We start from the raw sequence: 13,242 nt of genomic DNA on the forward strand, positions 1-13,242 counted from the left end.
TTACTAAAATGACTCTTGCTAGTAAAAAGTATTCCCCAAATTACATTGATATTTATCACGACTTGATGTTTCTGACTTTCTAAATTACTGTGATGACAAATGATCTTCAGAACATAGAACATTGATAACGTTCTGTCTTCTGAAAATTATTATTATTATTATTAGTATTATTAGTACTATTATTATTTGAGATGGAGTCTTGCTCTTTTGCCCAGGCTGGAGTGCAGTGGCGTGATCTTGGCTCACTGCGACCTCCACCTCCCAGGTTCAAGCGATTCTCCTGCCTCAGCCTCCCGAGTAGCTGGGATTACAGATGTGTGCCACCACGCCCAGCTAATTTTTGTATTTTTAGTAGAGATGGGGTTTCACTATGTTGGCCAGGCTGGTCTCAAACTCTTGACCTCAAGTGATCCGCCCTTCTCGGCCTCTCAAAGTGCTCGATTTATAGGCATGAGACACTGCGCCTGGCCTGAAAATTCTTAATTACACAGAATTCATATTGAGACCTCTGATTTGCTTTAAAAATATCATCTTGGGAATGATTATAATTGATTCATTAAGATAGGGTAGGATGACAGTAGAAGCGTATGTTGCATTAAGGGTTTTAACCTTTCCATATCTCCCACATGCTTTTTATGAATTGAAATAACAAACATAGTCCATGATTACCTCAGTGCTAAATAATAAAAAAAAAAAGATGCTGATTTTGAAATAGGTTTCAAAATCTAATTGATGGAATCAAAGTAGCCTTTTGTGAAATTTGGATGGATCCATACTATGACACAATAGGGTCATCACCATGATAATCTGCACCATGGGAGTGAATTTATCATTCTTGCCTAAGTCTTACGACTTTTAAAAAAAATATTTGGGGATTATTCATTTACAAAGCTTACTTAAAAACAGCTTTTCAGTTGCAATCTTCACACCCTTCGTACATGGTGTGCACATCTAGCCAAATTAAAACTGTATTTCTACATTCTTTACTCATTTGTGAGCTAACTACTAAGTTATCGAATTAAAGTAGCATTGATTCATATCCTCTATTAGTGCTGGTATGTTTTTAATTCAACTAAACAGTATTTTTGCTTTTAACTTAACTCCTGGACTGGTAACTTAGATACCAAGGTTTAAACACCAGCAGAATATTAGTCTATTTAACCCAATATATCATATAAAATTTTCATGACCCTTAACTTTAACACTAACAGTCACTAATCAACTAAACAGTATTTTTGCTTTCAGTGTAACTCCTGGACTGATAACTTAGCTACCAAGCCTTAAACACCAGCAGAATATTAGTCTATTTAACCCAATATATCATATAAAATTTTCATGACACTTAACTGCAACACTAACAGTCACTAATCCAAATGAGAATCTTTTTCACATTTCTGAAGTAGTTATTCTAGTACTAGTGTTGCATGTTCAGACGGCCTTAAATAAATCTATAATCTATTCATAAAACTTAGAAACACTAATGTAGCTACTATGGTTCTTTGGCAGGGGAAAGATGGAGAGCCTGGTCTTGATGTAAGTAATAAGTACAATAAACATCATCCTATTATAATAGATGTTGATGGTCTCCATCATCAATAACAAAAAGAATACTTATTTTCTGTGCATATAGGTATGCATAGACCATATATTGCTGTGCATGTAAACAGCAATATACAGTAGTGTTTGCATGAGATAAAACAGAAAAGCAAAAAAACACAATTATCTTGTATAAAATTAATAACTAGTAGTGGATAGTGGCACTTCAAAATACTTTCCCAAGTTGAGGATACTCTTAACATCAGTATGACCTATTTATGAAAAATATGCATAAAATCAACATACTTCTCACATGCTATCCTTACAGAATGATATGTTTTTTTTCTCAAAGCAGTTAGGCAGTATTTTTTTCCTTTAGCATTTAGTCCCTATATATCTTATGCTAATATGTTTCTGTGAAAATAGAGAATGTCAAAAGCAAATGCCTCTAGACACAATCACTGCTCATCCTGTATTACATGAATAATGAGAATACCAAAAGTAATACAAATACTAATTACTGTTTATGAGCACCTGTTACGGGCAGGCATCATTCTGGTACTTTGTAGTGCATCACCACATTTAACATTCACAACAGCTGTTTGGTGGATATCATTAACCCCATTTTACAGTCAAGGGACTAAAGTGCAGAGAGGTAAGTGATTTGCCCAAATCTGCACAAATCAGTGAACTTCCAAGAATTCAAACTAGTATCCTGATATTCTTTCTACTCTCTATGTCTTAAAAGAAAAAGCAAGCAACCTGTTGTGTATAGATAATTGAGACATTAGAAAACTTACATTTCTAAGCACTGCTTTATTATCTCACCAGTCTTAAGACTGGTGAGCCATTTTGTGTTATATTTAAGTTCAGAAATGTAAAATCCTAAAATATTTGTTTCTAAATGATTTTGCGACTATTACACCAATAGATCTTTTTGGTTTGCTTTTTATCTTACAGGGCTTCCCTGGTCCACGGGGTGAGAAGGGCGATCTAGGAGAAAAGGGAGAAAAGGTAACCTCTCCATCCCAGCATATACCTTGTTTGATTCTTCTCCTGCTGTCTGCTTTGCTGTTCAGCTTGTGTGATTCCATTTGACACTTAATCTTTTTCCATCCTGTGCTCCAAAAACATACTGATGCCTGATTTAAGGAATCAGGTCTTCAGAGAGGAATGAAGAAGGCTGTGCTGCCAGAGTAAGGGCGCTGCCTGGCATAGAAGAAAAAATTATTATCCCCAGATATTCAAGCTACAGTTTTTCAACCACCTGACACCAATTTATTGAAAAGTAAAGGATTTTTGAAAAAAATTATTTTAAAAAGTAAAATTAAATGGCACAAATCTGCAATGGTATTTGGCAGAGCTCATTGAACCCTGCAAAGCCAGCATCTCACTTGTCTTCACTACTTCCCAGTAGAGAAATGGAGATATGTTTTGTACCTTGATATTTTTTATTTGAAAATGGAGGAAAAGCAGTGTGACTGATACACTACAGTAAGTTCACTACGCAGGACTAGGACTTGCCACTTTCAGGTTCAGAGCAACAGGGATTTTTAAAACGGAGATATTGGTGTATTTTATGAGGTTGGTTTTGAAGTTCTATCTCTGAACCAGCAGCTCCATGGTCCTTAGGAGCCAATATCAGGCAATATGGTTTTGTGACTTGAAAAGCTTGGATTATGGATTTTAAAAGCCATTTTTTCCTTTCTTCTCCTTTGTTCTTTTCTCCTCCCCCTTCCCTCCTTTCCTTTTCTCTGTTTCTTTTCTCTCCTTCCCTCCCTCCCTCCATCCTTCTCTCTCTCTCTCTCTTCCCCCACCACTCCTTTCTCAGTATTTTGCTTGGGTCTTTCACCTGGTAATAGATCTAAGGAGAATTTTTTACGTTGGACACAACAAAAGAAGCCATCAAAAACTCAATCCCTCAATAGAATAGTGAAAATCTTAAAGTGGCTGAAACTATATTTCACAGTACAAATTTAAACCTGTTATATTTCTCAGGTTAATTTATGTCCCTGCTCTCTTTAACCCTATCAAGTCTCTTGGACAGTGACCTTCATAGCTGTTGACAAGCAAGGCTAAATGAGAGTTGTCAAAGAAAGAAGATTATTAAGCTTGTGGTGTAAGTTTTAGGCCTTAAGCATTGCTTAGACTCTCCCCCCACCCGTTGGTAAGACAGCCCGCGTAAGTGGTTATCTGAAAGCCCCGTCATCATCACCAGTATCATCACATTTACTGAGCATTATGTGCTTTCCCAAGGGCTTTACATATGATAAGTCTTTTAATCCTCATAACAACCCCTGAAGTTGGCATTATTTTCCCCACTTCACAAACAAGAAAACTGAGGTATAAAAAATTCTTTTATTCTGAATTATAAATTCTGACTATAAAATATATATGTTTTGAGATAAATTGTGCATATAAGCTTTCAGCCCAAGATGAGTGTGTTTTAAAGATGATATGTGGCTGGGTGCAGTGGTTCATGCCTATAATCCCAGTGCTTTGAGAGTCCAAGGTAGGAGAACTGCTTAAGGCATAGAGTTTAACACTAGCCTGGGCAACCCATCTCTAGTGAGACTCCCAGCTCTGCTAAAAAATAAAAAAATACAGTGGGGCATGGTGGTGTGTACCTGTAGTCCCAGCTACTCTAGAAGCTGAGGTGGGAAGATCACTTGAACTCAAGAGTTTGAGGCTGTAGTGAGCTATGCTCACACCACTGTACTTTAGCCTGGGTGACAGAACAAAACTCTGGCTCTAAAAAAACTCAAAAACATATATATATATATATGCATTTTATATTTACCTAATGGGTTATATGAGTCTAAAATCTTAATCACGCAAAAACATATTACTGCCGGGCGCGGTGGCTCACTCCTGTAATCCCAACGCTTTAGGAGGCTGAGACGGGTGGATCACTTGAGGTCAGGAGTTTGAGACCAGCCTGGCTAACATGACGAAACCCTGTCTCTACTAAAAATACAAAAATTAGCTGGGGGTGGTGGTGGGTGCCTATAATCCCAGCTAGTTGGGAGGCTGAGGCAGGAGAATCGCTTGAACCCTGGAGGCGGAGGTTGCAGTGAGCCAAGATCACGCCATTGCACTCCAGCCTGGGCAACAAGAATGAGACCCTGTCTCAAAAAAAAAAAAAAAAAAAAAAAAAATACCATTAGGAGGATACTCATGTTTATGAGAAAGAAATTACCAGCATTACAGCATAGGAAAGCATAAAAGCTAGAAACTTGATCCTCAGAATAATGTTAATCACCCATACAAAATATTTCCATGTTCAGCTGCCATGATTAGAAGTTTTACATTTACAAAAATTGATTCTAAATGAGAATAATTCATGTATATAATTATTTGACATGGGAAATAAAAGTTATCAAGAACTCGGCCGGGCGCGGTGGCTCAAGCCTGTAATCCCAGCACTTTGGGAGGCCGAGGCGGGCGGATCACGAGGTCAGGAGATCGAGACCATCCTGGCTAACACGGTGAAACCCCGTCTCTACTAAAAATACAAAAAAAAAAGAAATTAGCCGGGCGTGGTGGCGGGCGCCTGTAGTCCCAGCTACTCCGGAGGCTGAGGCAGGAGAATGGCGTGAACCCGGGAGGCGGAGCTTGCAGTGAGCCGAGATCGCGCCACTGCACTCCAGTCTGGGCGACAGAGCGAGACTCCGTCTCAAAAAAAAAAAAAAAAAAAAAAAAAAGTTATCAAGAACTCTCATGTACTCATACCCACAATGGCATGCTTTTGTATCGCATGGGGAATCAGTACATATTACAAAACAATGCTGACTAATAATAACATTGGCACGTTATTCTTCATACTGTAGTGTTTCTTTTCCGTAAAGCTTGAGGCTCACTAAAATATTACTGAAAAATGATTCCTATAGTCTGGCACAGTAACATTCATATGACAACATTTTTCTGTTGAGTGGTTAATCTGAGTTGATTTGCCAATCAAATAATGAATTGAATTCCAAAGTAATAATACCCAACACACCGGTCTCAGACACACCTATGTGAAGAAGAGTCCACTGCCCTCTGGGAGGGAAGAGCTCACCCAAATGAGTTTACATCAGTTTTATCTCATGGTACTGAAGTGATTTATTAAGGAAGGATGTTGATCCATCTTGAGTGAGTGACCAACTTACTTCTGAATGTTCCTCCCATCTTACTTCCTATCACAACTGCTCTCATTTCACCCTGGCTTCTGGGGTCATCATTGTCTTTGATCATGATCAACTAAGCCACAGAGAATGTCTCTTTGCCCCATATTCAAGAAATCCAAGTGTTTTTGATTCTGAGCCTTCTGATGCAATCTTTTTGGCACACAGGAGATAAATGAAGAGCTTTTGCTCATGCTGTCAGAATGAATGTATTAATTTGAATGCACATCTCATATATTTCTGTTATGTGTATCTCTTTTCACCTTTCAATATTCATGTTGCTTTGCTTCAGAGATTATTCAGTTTTATTGTAACTCCCATCCTGATTGCAGAATGAATACATTTTTTTAAGTATGTATTGTATAGCATTTTGAATTCTGCACGGCACTAACTCCCTGTCTATAAATATGCAGAGATATTGATGTTAATATAAAACAGCTGAGGTGCATTCCTTCCTTCTCCTCCTTTTGCCTCCTTTCCTTAATTCCTCTGGCCCTATGATCCATGCAGATTTCCCACAACCTTTACCTTGATTCCTAAATACTAATTTCCATATCTACATTCCCACTATGTAATTATCCTGCCTACCTCATTTTACTGAGTCCAAGCTGCTTTTCCTCTCCTGAACAGATTTTTTTTTTTTTTTTTGGCTTTTGTCACATTATGAGTAAGCTGGAAACTCATTTACCATTGTAAATACATGGCATGAGATCAGTAAGAGAGTGAATTAAAGAAGATCCCTAGGTTTATAAATAAGTCGATTTCTCCAGTTGGCATTGCTGCAAACTATTAGCACTTTTAACATTTGTTACCTGACTTAATAAGGAAAGTATTTGCTTTTAGTTTCTTTTAAATGTTTTGCTGTAACAAAAGGATATAAAAAATATTAAAAGAAATAGCATATTTTAAGACATTGAATATTTTTGAATGAGAGTTACACAAGTAATATCAATCATAAAGTTGGATACATTTCAAAGAACTAGACACTGTTAACATTCTTTCCTTTTCCTCTGGTTCAATGCAGCTTTCATCTGTTACAGGATTAGAAAAAAGAAAGGTGACAGGTATTGAAAATTGAGTGAAGTATCCATTATTTCCCTGAACTTCATCTGCCACTGGCTGGCTTCAATGCTTTTGGTACCTGTCATCCTCACAGGATCTGTGACTCAGACACCTAATTCATGACTGTGACATTGTGGTCTAAGTTAGCACTTCTGATGTATCAGCTTTTAAGCCTCCTTCTGTCTTGTTGAGTATCTTAAATAAAATCCCACATGCCCCTGCCCAGAATCCATTGTCACTCTGAAAGTATTAGCTTTTATAATATCATGCCTTACCTAAATCAGAAAACAGTGGTAAATGCCCTTCCAGAATTTTCTTACCTAAACCATCTTTTGAATTACCATTATCTCCCCCCAAATAAAATTTGTCTTTTATTTAAACCCTTGTATCCACAGGGGGAAAAGGGAAAGAAAGGCAAAAAGGGCCCTAAAGGGGAGAAAGGAGAACAGGGTGCTCCTGGATTAGATGCACCCTGCCCGTTGGTATGTCTGACTCCTGGAACTGTCTCCAGATGTTTGTGTGAGGGGATCAGATGGGAGAAGAGCAAGCTGGAGGGATCCGTAACAGGAGGGTTTCTGATTGGGGTCATTTAACACGGACTTCAAGATACCCAGAAACATTTATCACAGTTATCCTGATATGTTCCACATCTCATCTCTGGCCACTAGCTCTGCCTGGTTTCTTAACCCCCAAATATCACGGCACAACTGGAACCTGAATGTAAGATCCGAAAGGAACCGGCACTATTCCATACCCCTCCAAAGAGAGGCCACTGTTTTCAAACAAGCCCCTGTTGTAGGAATATGTCTCCCTCCATTTTACTTTGTCCAACTTCACTGGATGTTACTTTTCCCTTCAGAGTTGCTCCTCTCCCAGCCTTTTGTTGTTGTAGTTACTTCTTTCGCAGAATTTGTGCTTAAGTGATTTCTTGTGTTAGTAACATTATCAGTTAATCTTTACAAACAGGGATTCCGTGGCGTTAAGGGGGAAAAAGGGGAGCCAGGCCAGCCTGGCCTGGATGGGCTGGATGCCCCTTGCCAATTGGTACAGTATTTCTCTTTCCTACCACCCTGCATGCAGTTCCTTTATTACATGTTCATCTCTATCAGTGTAAAGTGGTGCATTCTGGGCAAGCTTTACATGATAAACACACTACATGCATGTGCATGAACAGGCTCCTTCTGCCACTCTGCAGAGTCAGAGGGCAAGCACGCGTTTCTATCAATGAATGCAAATTAATCTCCTGATGTTGTTCTCACAACTGACATGACCACCTTTTTTGTGTTCTTTGGAATATTAATTTTTTCCATAAATATTTAAAGATTACAGTAAAATTATATGAAAATATTTGATGCAAAGACACTGCTGGACCATAGCTTTTGGTTTTCCACCTAAGTTTGACTTTTTTTCTTTTTCTCTAAAACAAATAAAGGTATTTCTGCCTTTTTCGCTATATTTCTATCAGGCTGTAAATAAGGCCCAACCTACGGAATTCAGCTTCTGTTGTCAAGTGTTAACCAATTCAAGAGAATGGTTTAAGAGACCACAGAGAAGAGGACCAAACTTCTCTGAGCTTCTAAAGATGATAAGAGTCTGCAGCCCCAACCCTCTTCTTTGTCACATAACCTTTTCAATTTAATGGTCTCTCCTTTTGAAACTCACTTTCCTAAAGTAGACCAAACTCCCTTATCTCCATTGGCATGAACTCAAAATCCTCCTGATACTAAAATCTAAAATTCTGCTGGTTGAACCTTCTCCTTGTACCAATCTGGCATTACCAGTTTTTCCCAAATATTTTATGAAGCTTTTCAAAAGTGTTCTTTTTTTTTTACATTTAAAATGAAAGTATATTCATATTTTCTGAGGTATAAATAAAAAATTTTTATGTTTGCATTGATGGTTATACTGGTCTGCATGTTCTTATATTATTTTTCAGGTATAAGCATGATTCTTTAAAGATAAATTTATATTTCTCTTTAAGAGATTGTATTTATATTTTTAAAAATTAAGCAGTCAGTGATTATAGTTAGAAAATCTCAATATGAAGTTCCTAGTTCTTTGTTTGCTTGGTATTGATGATAAATCATATTTTATGATCATTTTGTCGGGGGAAAAGTAGAAGCATGCCCTCTTGATGTACCAACTCTTCCTGCCTTATTTGTATCATTTGTATCTGAAGAATGCATACACTTTAAAATACATTTTGCCACACTTAGAAACCTCTTATTTTATTCAGAATTTGTTAACTTGTGAATAATTTAAATAGAGAAATCGATGAATGTTCTAGATAATATTTTATCATAAAAATATAGATAGGCTGCTTGTCTTCTAATTCAATTGAGTATGTTCTACTGTATTTACTTTCAATATAGAAAAGTGAAAAATACTGGCATGTGAAGAGCTACAAACTTCGGATAGAAATGGTTTATCATTGATTATTCATCATTATCATGAATTCAGCCGTAGTCTAATAGTGACCAGGAAGATAAGTTATTTCGGTTTACTTAATAGATACCAGCGAGACCTGTTTTAATGAAATTGAGTATAGATTTATTATCTAAAAATATAGATATGAATAGAGCACTATGCTTTGTAAATTGCTTTTTCAAAATTAGGCATAACATTTTCTATACTTTATGTGTTTTCAAAATGTGTACTCACTCTGGAAAACATTTGAATTTTCTTTATTTTACCTAACACTGGGTAATATATTGGGAGTTGCTAATTAGTAAAAGATGCCCATGACCAAAGCCACTAATGGGTAGAAATTTATTTTTAAGCCTCTGAGCATGTGAATTATGAAGTTTAATCACTCTTATGGAGCCTGAGGAATTCTTTTTCTTCTCTTTAAAACAGGGGCCAGATGGCTTACCCATGCCTGGCTGTTGGCAAAAGGTAGGCTTTACTGAATAATTTCTCAAAAGAAGCACTCTCCCTTTCTCTTAACCTGGACTAGCCTTTTCCATTCCGAACAGACCTTTGGATGTGACATTGCGAAGAGTTGTTTGGATATTAAAAAGCAAAAGATTTCATCTCCAGAATATCTTTTGATCAGTATATTTACTGCTGATTTCTTCCTAAACTGATCAGCTAACGCAATTCTTAGCAAACATTGCAATTTGGAACCTTCCCTATCTAATCCTTTCTTTGGAATGGAAAGGGGCAGTGCACCCTGATAACGTTTTACTTGTCTCTCAAAATCTTTGTCTTCCTAATGTTTAAACCTATTCTCAATTGTGATTCTTCTTCTATTTATACTTACTTACACAGACAAACATGCTAATACATGGTAGAACCCTGTCAATATAGTCACAGAGCTGAGAAAGCAGAAAAACATAAGCATCATTTGTTTAATGATGTCTTGAGTTATGTAGGAGAAACTGAATTAAATTTAAGTGGTGTCCTTTATGAATCAGTTTATTCTAGCCTCTTCATATGACTGCCCATAGTCACTGTGTGTGTATTCAGTGAGGAATGGAGTTTATTTTTTATAGAGAACCTTCTATGTGCAAAGGCTGTATGATAAGCCTTTTCATATAGAGAATATCATTTCATTTAATCCATACAATGACCCCATAAAGTCTTATTACCCTCAGTGATGCAGATGAAGAAACAAATTCAGAGAGGTCAAGGACCTTCCAAGAGCACAGAACTAGTGTGTAACACAACTAGGAGAGGGAGAGAGAAACAATAGAAAGCAACAGTGAAACTGTAAGCAAGGAAGAGATCATCCGAATGAGCTGTGCTATTCAGAGAATACCAAACCTTTATGCAATAATGGTGAAGATCTAATTATAAAGGCTGTGCACATGCTACTGAAGGATAAAAGCATTCCAAGCATGTAAAAATGGGCTGAGAAAATGCACAAGATGCTTCAATCATTTTGAAATTTTTTTCTCCAGCACCTTGTGGCTTCTTCAGTAATTTTGCACAGGCATGCTTCATTAGCAACATTACAGCAAAACTATGTAGCAATGCAGAAAGATGGGAAACCTGACTCTCTTAGTTGCATCTTACCTTAGCAACTCCATGGTGAGAAAATCCTGAATAACTCACTCTCTTTCTTAATCAGTTTCACCTACTTGACCAGAGAAAGTAAAACCTCTCTCAGTAGCGTCATTTATTTAGTAGCTTCCCATACTCCGCTTTCAGCCTGTCAGATAATTAGCTTGATCACATACAGGGTCAAGTACAGGGTCAAGTGGGTCTCATGAAAATATCATCATATTCTTCTTCACCTGAGAAAAACTATCTCTCCCCTATCATAACCCCCGTTCACAGAATTTTTAATACCATCTTGAGCTGGAATTACCACTTACTCTCTAACCTTTGCCCTGTAATCTAATAGTGTAATGATTTTTTAAACCAACCATTAGCACACTTCACATAGCGGAGATGCAGTAGGCTTGCTTTATCCAGCCTTCTGACACCACTCAGAACTTGGGTTCACAATCGTTCTTAGCCACCTCTGAATCGCTGCCTTTTTAAAGGGGTTTATACCCTTAAATGGCAACAAAGAACTCATCATCTTTTTGGTTCATGAAATGGCCAAAGCTGGTAGTAATATGAATACTATTAGAAAATCAGAAATTTTCCTTTTAAATACATATTTTTCCACAGAATAGACACTACATGCTACAGAAGATTAAAGATCTTATGAATCTAGCATCTTGTATAAAGAATAAGATTTATGAAACTTTAGTATTGTTTACCACATCCACCCAACACAGACAAATGCAAATCATTCTGATCAACCTCTCCCACCCATCCCCAGAAAGGAAAGAAACAATTAGAAAATGAAAACGTTCTCAAATTTCTTATGTGGTCAACTTAGCTGTGATATAAAATAGTCAAATAAAAATTACTTTTAAAATAAGGTCAGCGGATTGCTTTTAGTGAGTCCTATTTTGGGTGTTATCACCCTTTTGAACACTGCTGTGTTTATTAGGCTGTAGGGCACAGTGGCAAATGTTTACTTGACTTAAAATTCAAATTGTGGCAGTCATATAAATCACTGATTACCACCTCCTCTTGGTTATGCTCCTCTCAATGATTTATACATGCAAAACTATTTCATCTTTGTTTAAATTAGTTTTCTTTCTAGATATAGTTCTGTTTTCTAAATTTACCAACACAGGAAGAGTTAAGAGAGATAAGTGAGGGTTTGGAAACAGGAGTGCTTCCTATAGACACATTTTTTGGCATTGGCATGACAGGCAAGAATATTGAGTGAACTCCATCTCTGAAGATTAGAAAGCAGCCTCCAAAGCACACCTAGTAGAGCATCTATTTTCCTTGAATAGAGAAAAACAAATGTTGATAAATAAACTTAAAGATGACTCCATGCATTGTGGAGGGTGAATGAAGAGACCTCTGTTATTCTCCTTGTCTGTACATTCTACTTACTGATTTTTCTTTGAGTAAATGTCAAGGATGTCTCTAAGATTTGCTTTGTAAGTGTATATCTCAAAGACCTCTGTTCCTCAGACCTCTGACTTAATGCAGTTCTAGGAAAACCTTAGTAATTATGACTGCTGTGAGAGAGAGGTGAGAAACCAGAAATCTGTGGTGCCTTAGGTTACAATGGAATCTGTAATACAGATTGAAGGCCTGAGAGCAGGCAGGTCTACCTTGCATAACATTCACAGTGGGCAAGGCTTGCAAAAGGAAGGAGGAACCAAGAACTGAAGAATAGAGGATTAGAGTCAGGTGTTGGTGAAGTAAACAACATTATCGAGGTCAGTCCTCAGCCCTTTCCACGGTTGTATTGTAATGCTTGCAGAAGATTATGTAGCTTTCAAATACAGAATTAAATTTAATTGTCATACATATGTGATAAACATCCTAATTTTCTGCTTTCCCAGAACAGTTACTGAGCAAAACACTTACCCTAAAATTCTCAGTGGCAAAGGAAAAATGTGGAATGAACCTCAGATGGAAATTGCCGTGACATCTTGGAGTTTAGAAAGTAATATATAGCACACATATCAGATAATCAATTGGCTCATTGGTAGCCAGTCAGTTGGCTTATAGACTCTATTCAAGGTTCTACCAGTTTTCTTAAAATAAATATTATTTAAAATTTTAATTCAAGACTACTAATTCCATGTATTTATCTTTTTGTTGTCTTTTTCTGCAGTGATGAATCTAACCTTTCAAGCATGAAGTTGTGTATATAATGGTCCTCTTTTAATATTTATAGTTGAAAACTGAATTGCAGATTTTACAAGTCTGAGATATGTTTACATAGGGCTGCTTCTTCCTGCTGGCAATAGTATACATGTCCATTTTTACTCCACTTACATCTGAAATTGGGCAATTTGTGAAATCAGTGAGAAACCTGCAAAAAATATAGATCAGTATCTCTTTATCTTATGTGAAGATACGTATTTATATGGACAAATCAGTGGTAGATAATGATTGATTGTACTAGCTATTTTCCTTCTTCGGGCTTGCTAATTGCATGGACAAAAAGTGC

At 37.0% G+C, this 13,242-nt stretch overlaps 2 protein-coding genes across 2 annotated transcripts in view; one reads left to right on the forward strand and one right to left on the reverse strand.

The window, feature by feature from the left end:
• Positions 1–2,802, forward strand: part of COL25A1 (collagen type XXV alpha 1 chain) — a 490,679-nt gene extending 487,877 nt beyond the window's left edge. The window contains exons 34-35 of the mRNA XM_050791058.1: positions 1,507–1,533; positions 2,497–2,802. Of these exons, the coding sequence (XP_050647015.1) occupies positions 1,507–1,533; positions 2,497–2,634 (165 nt within the window). The 3' untranslated portion in view covers positions 2,635–2,802. The remainder of the gene's footprint in view (positions 1–1,506; positions 1,534–2,496) is intronic.
• The window catches only part of MCUB (mitochondrial calcium uniporter dominant negative subunit beta), a 1,088,652-nt gene that overhangs the window by 854,763 nt on the left and 220,647 nt on the right, over positions 1–13,242 (reverse strand). The window lies entirely within an intron of this gene.

The sequence above is a fragment of the Macaca thibetana genome, chromosome 5 (assembly GCF_024542745.1).
Source record: "Macaca thibetana thibetana isolate TM-01 chromosome 5, ASM2454274v1, whole genome shotgun sequence".
NCBI lineage: Eukaryota > Metazoa > Chordata > Mammalia > Primates > Cercopithecidae > Macaca > Macaca thibetana.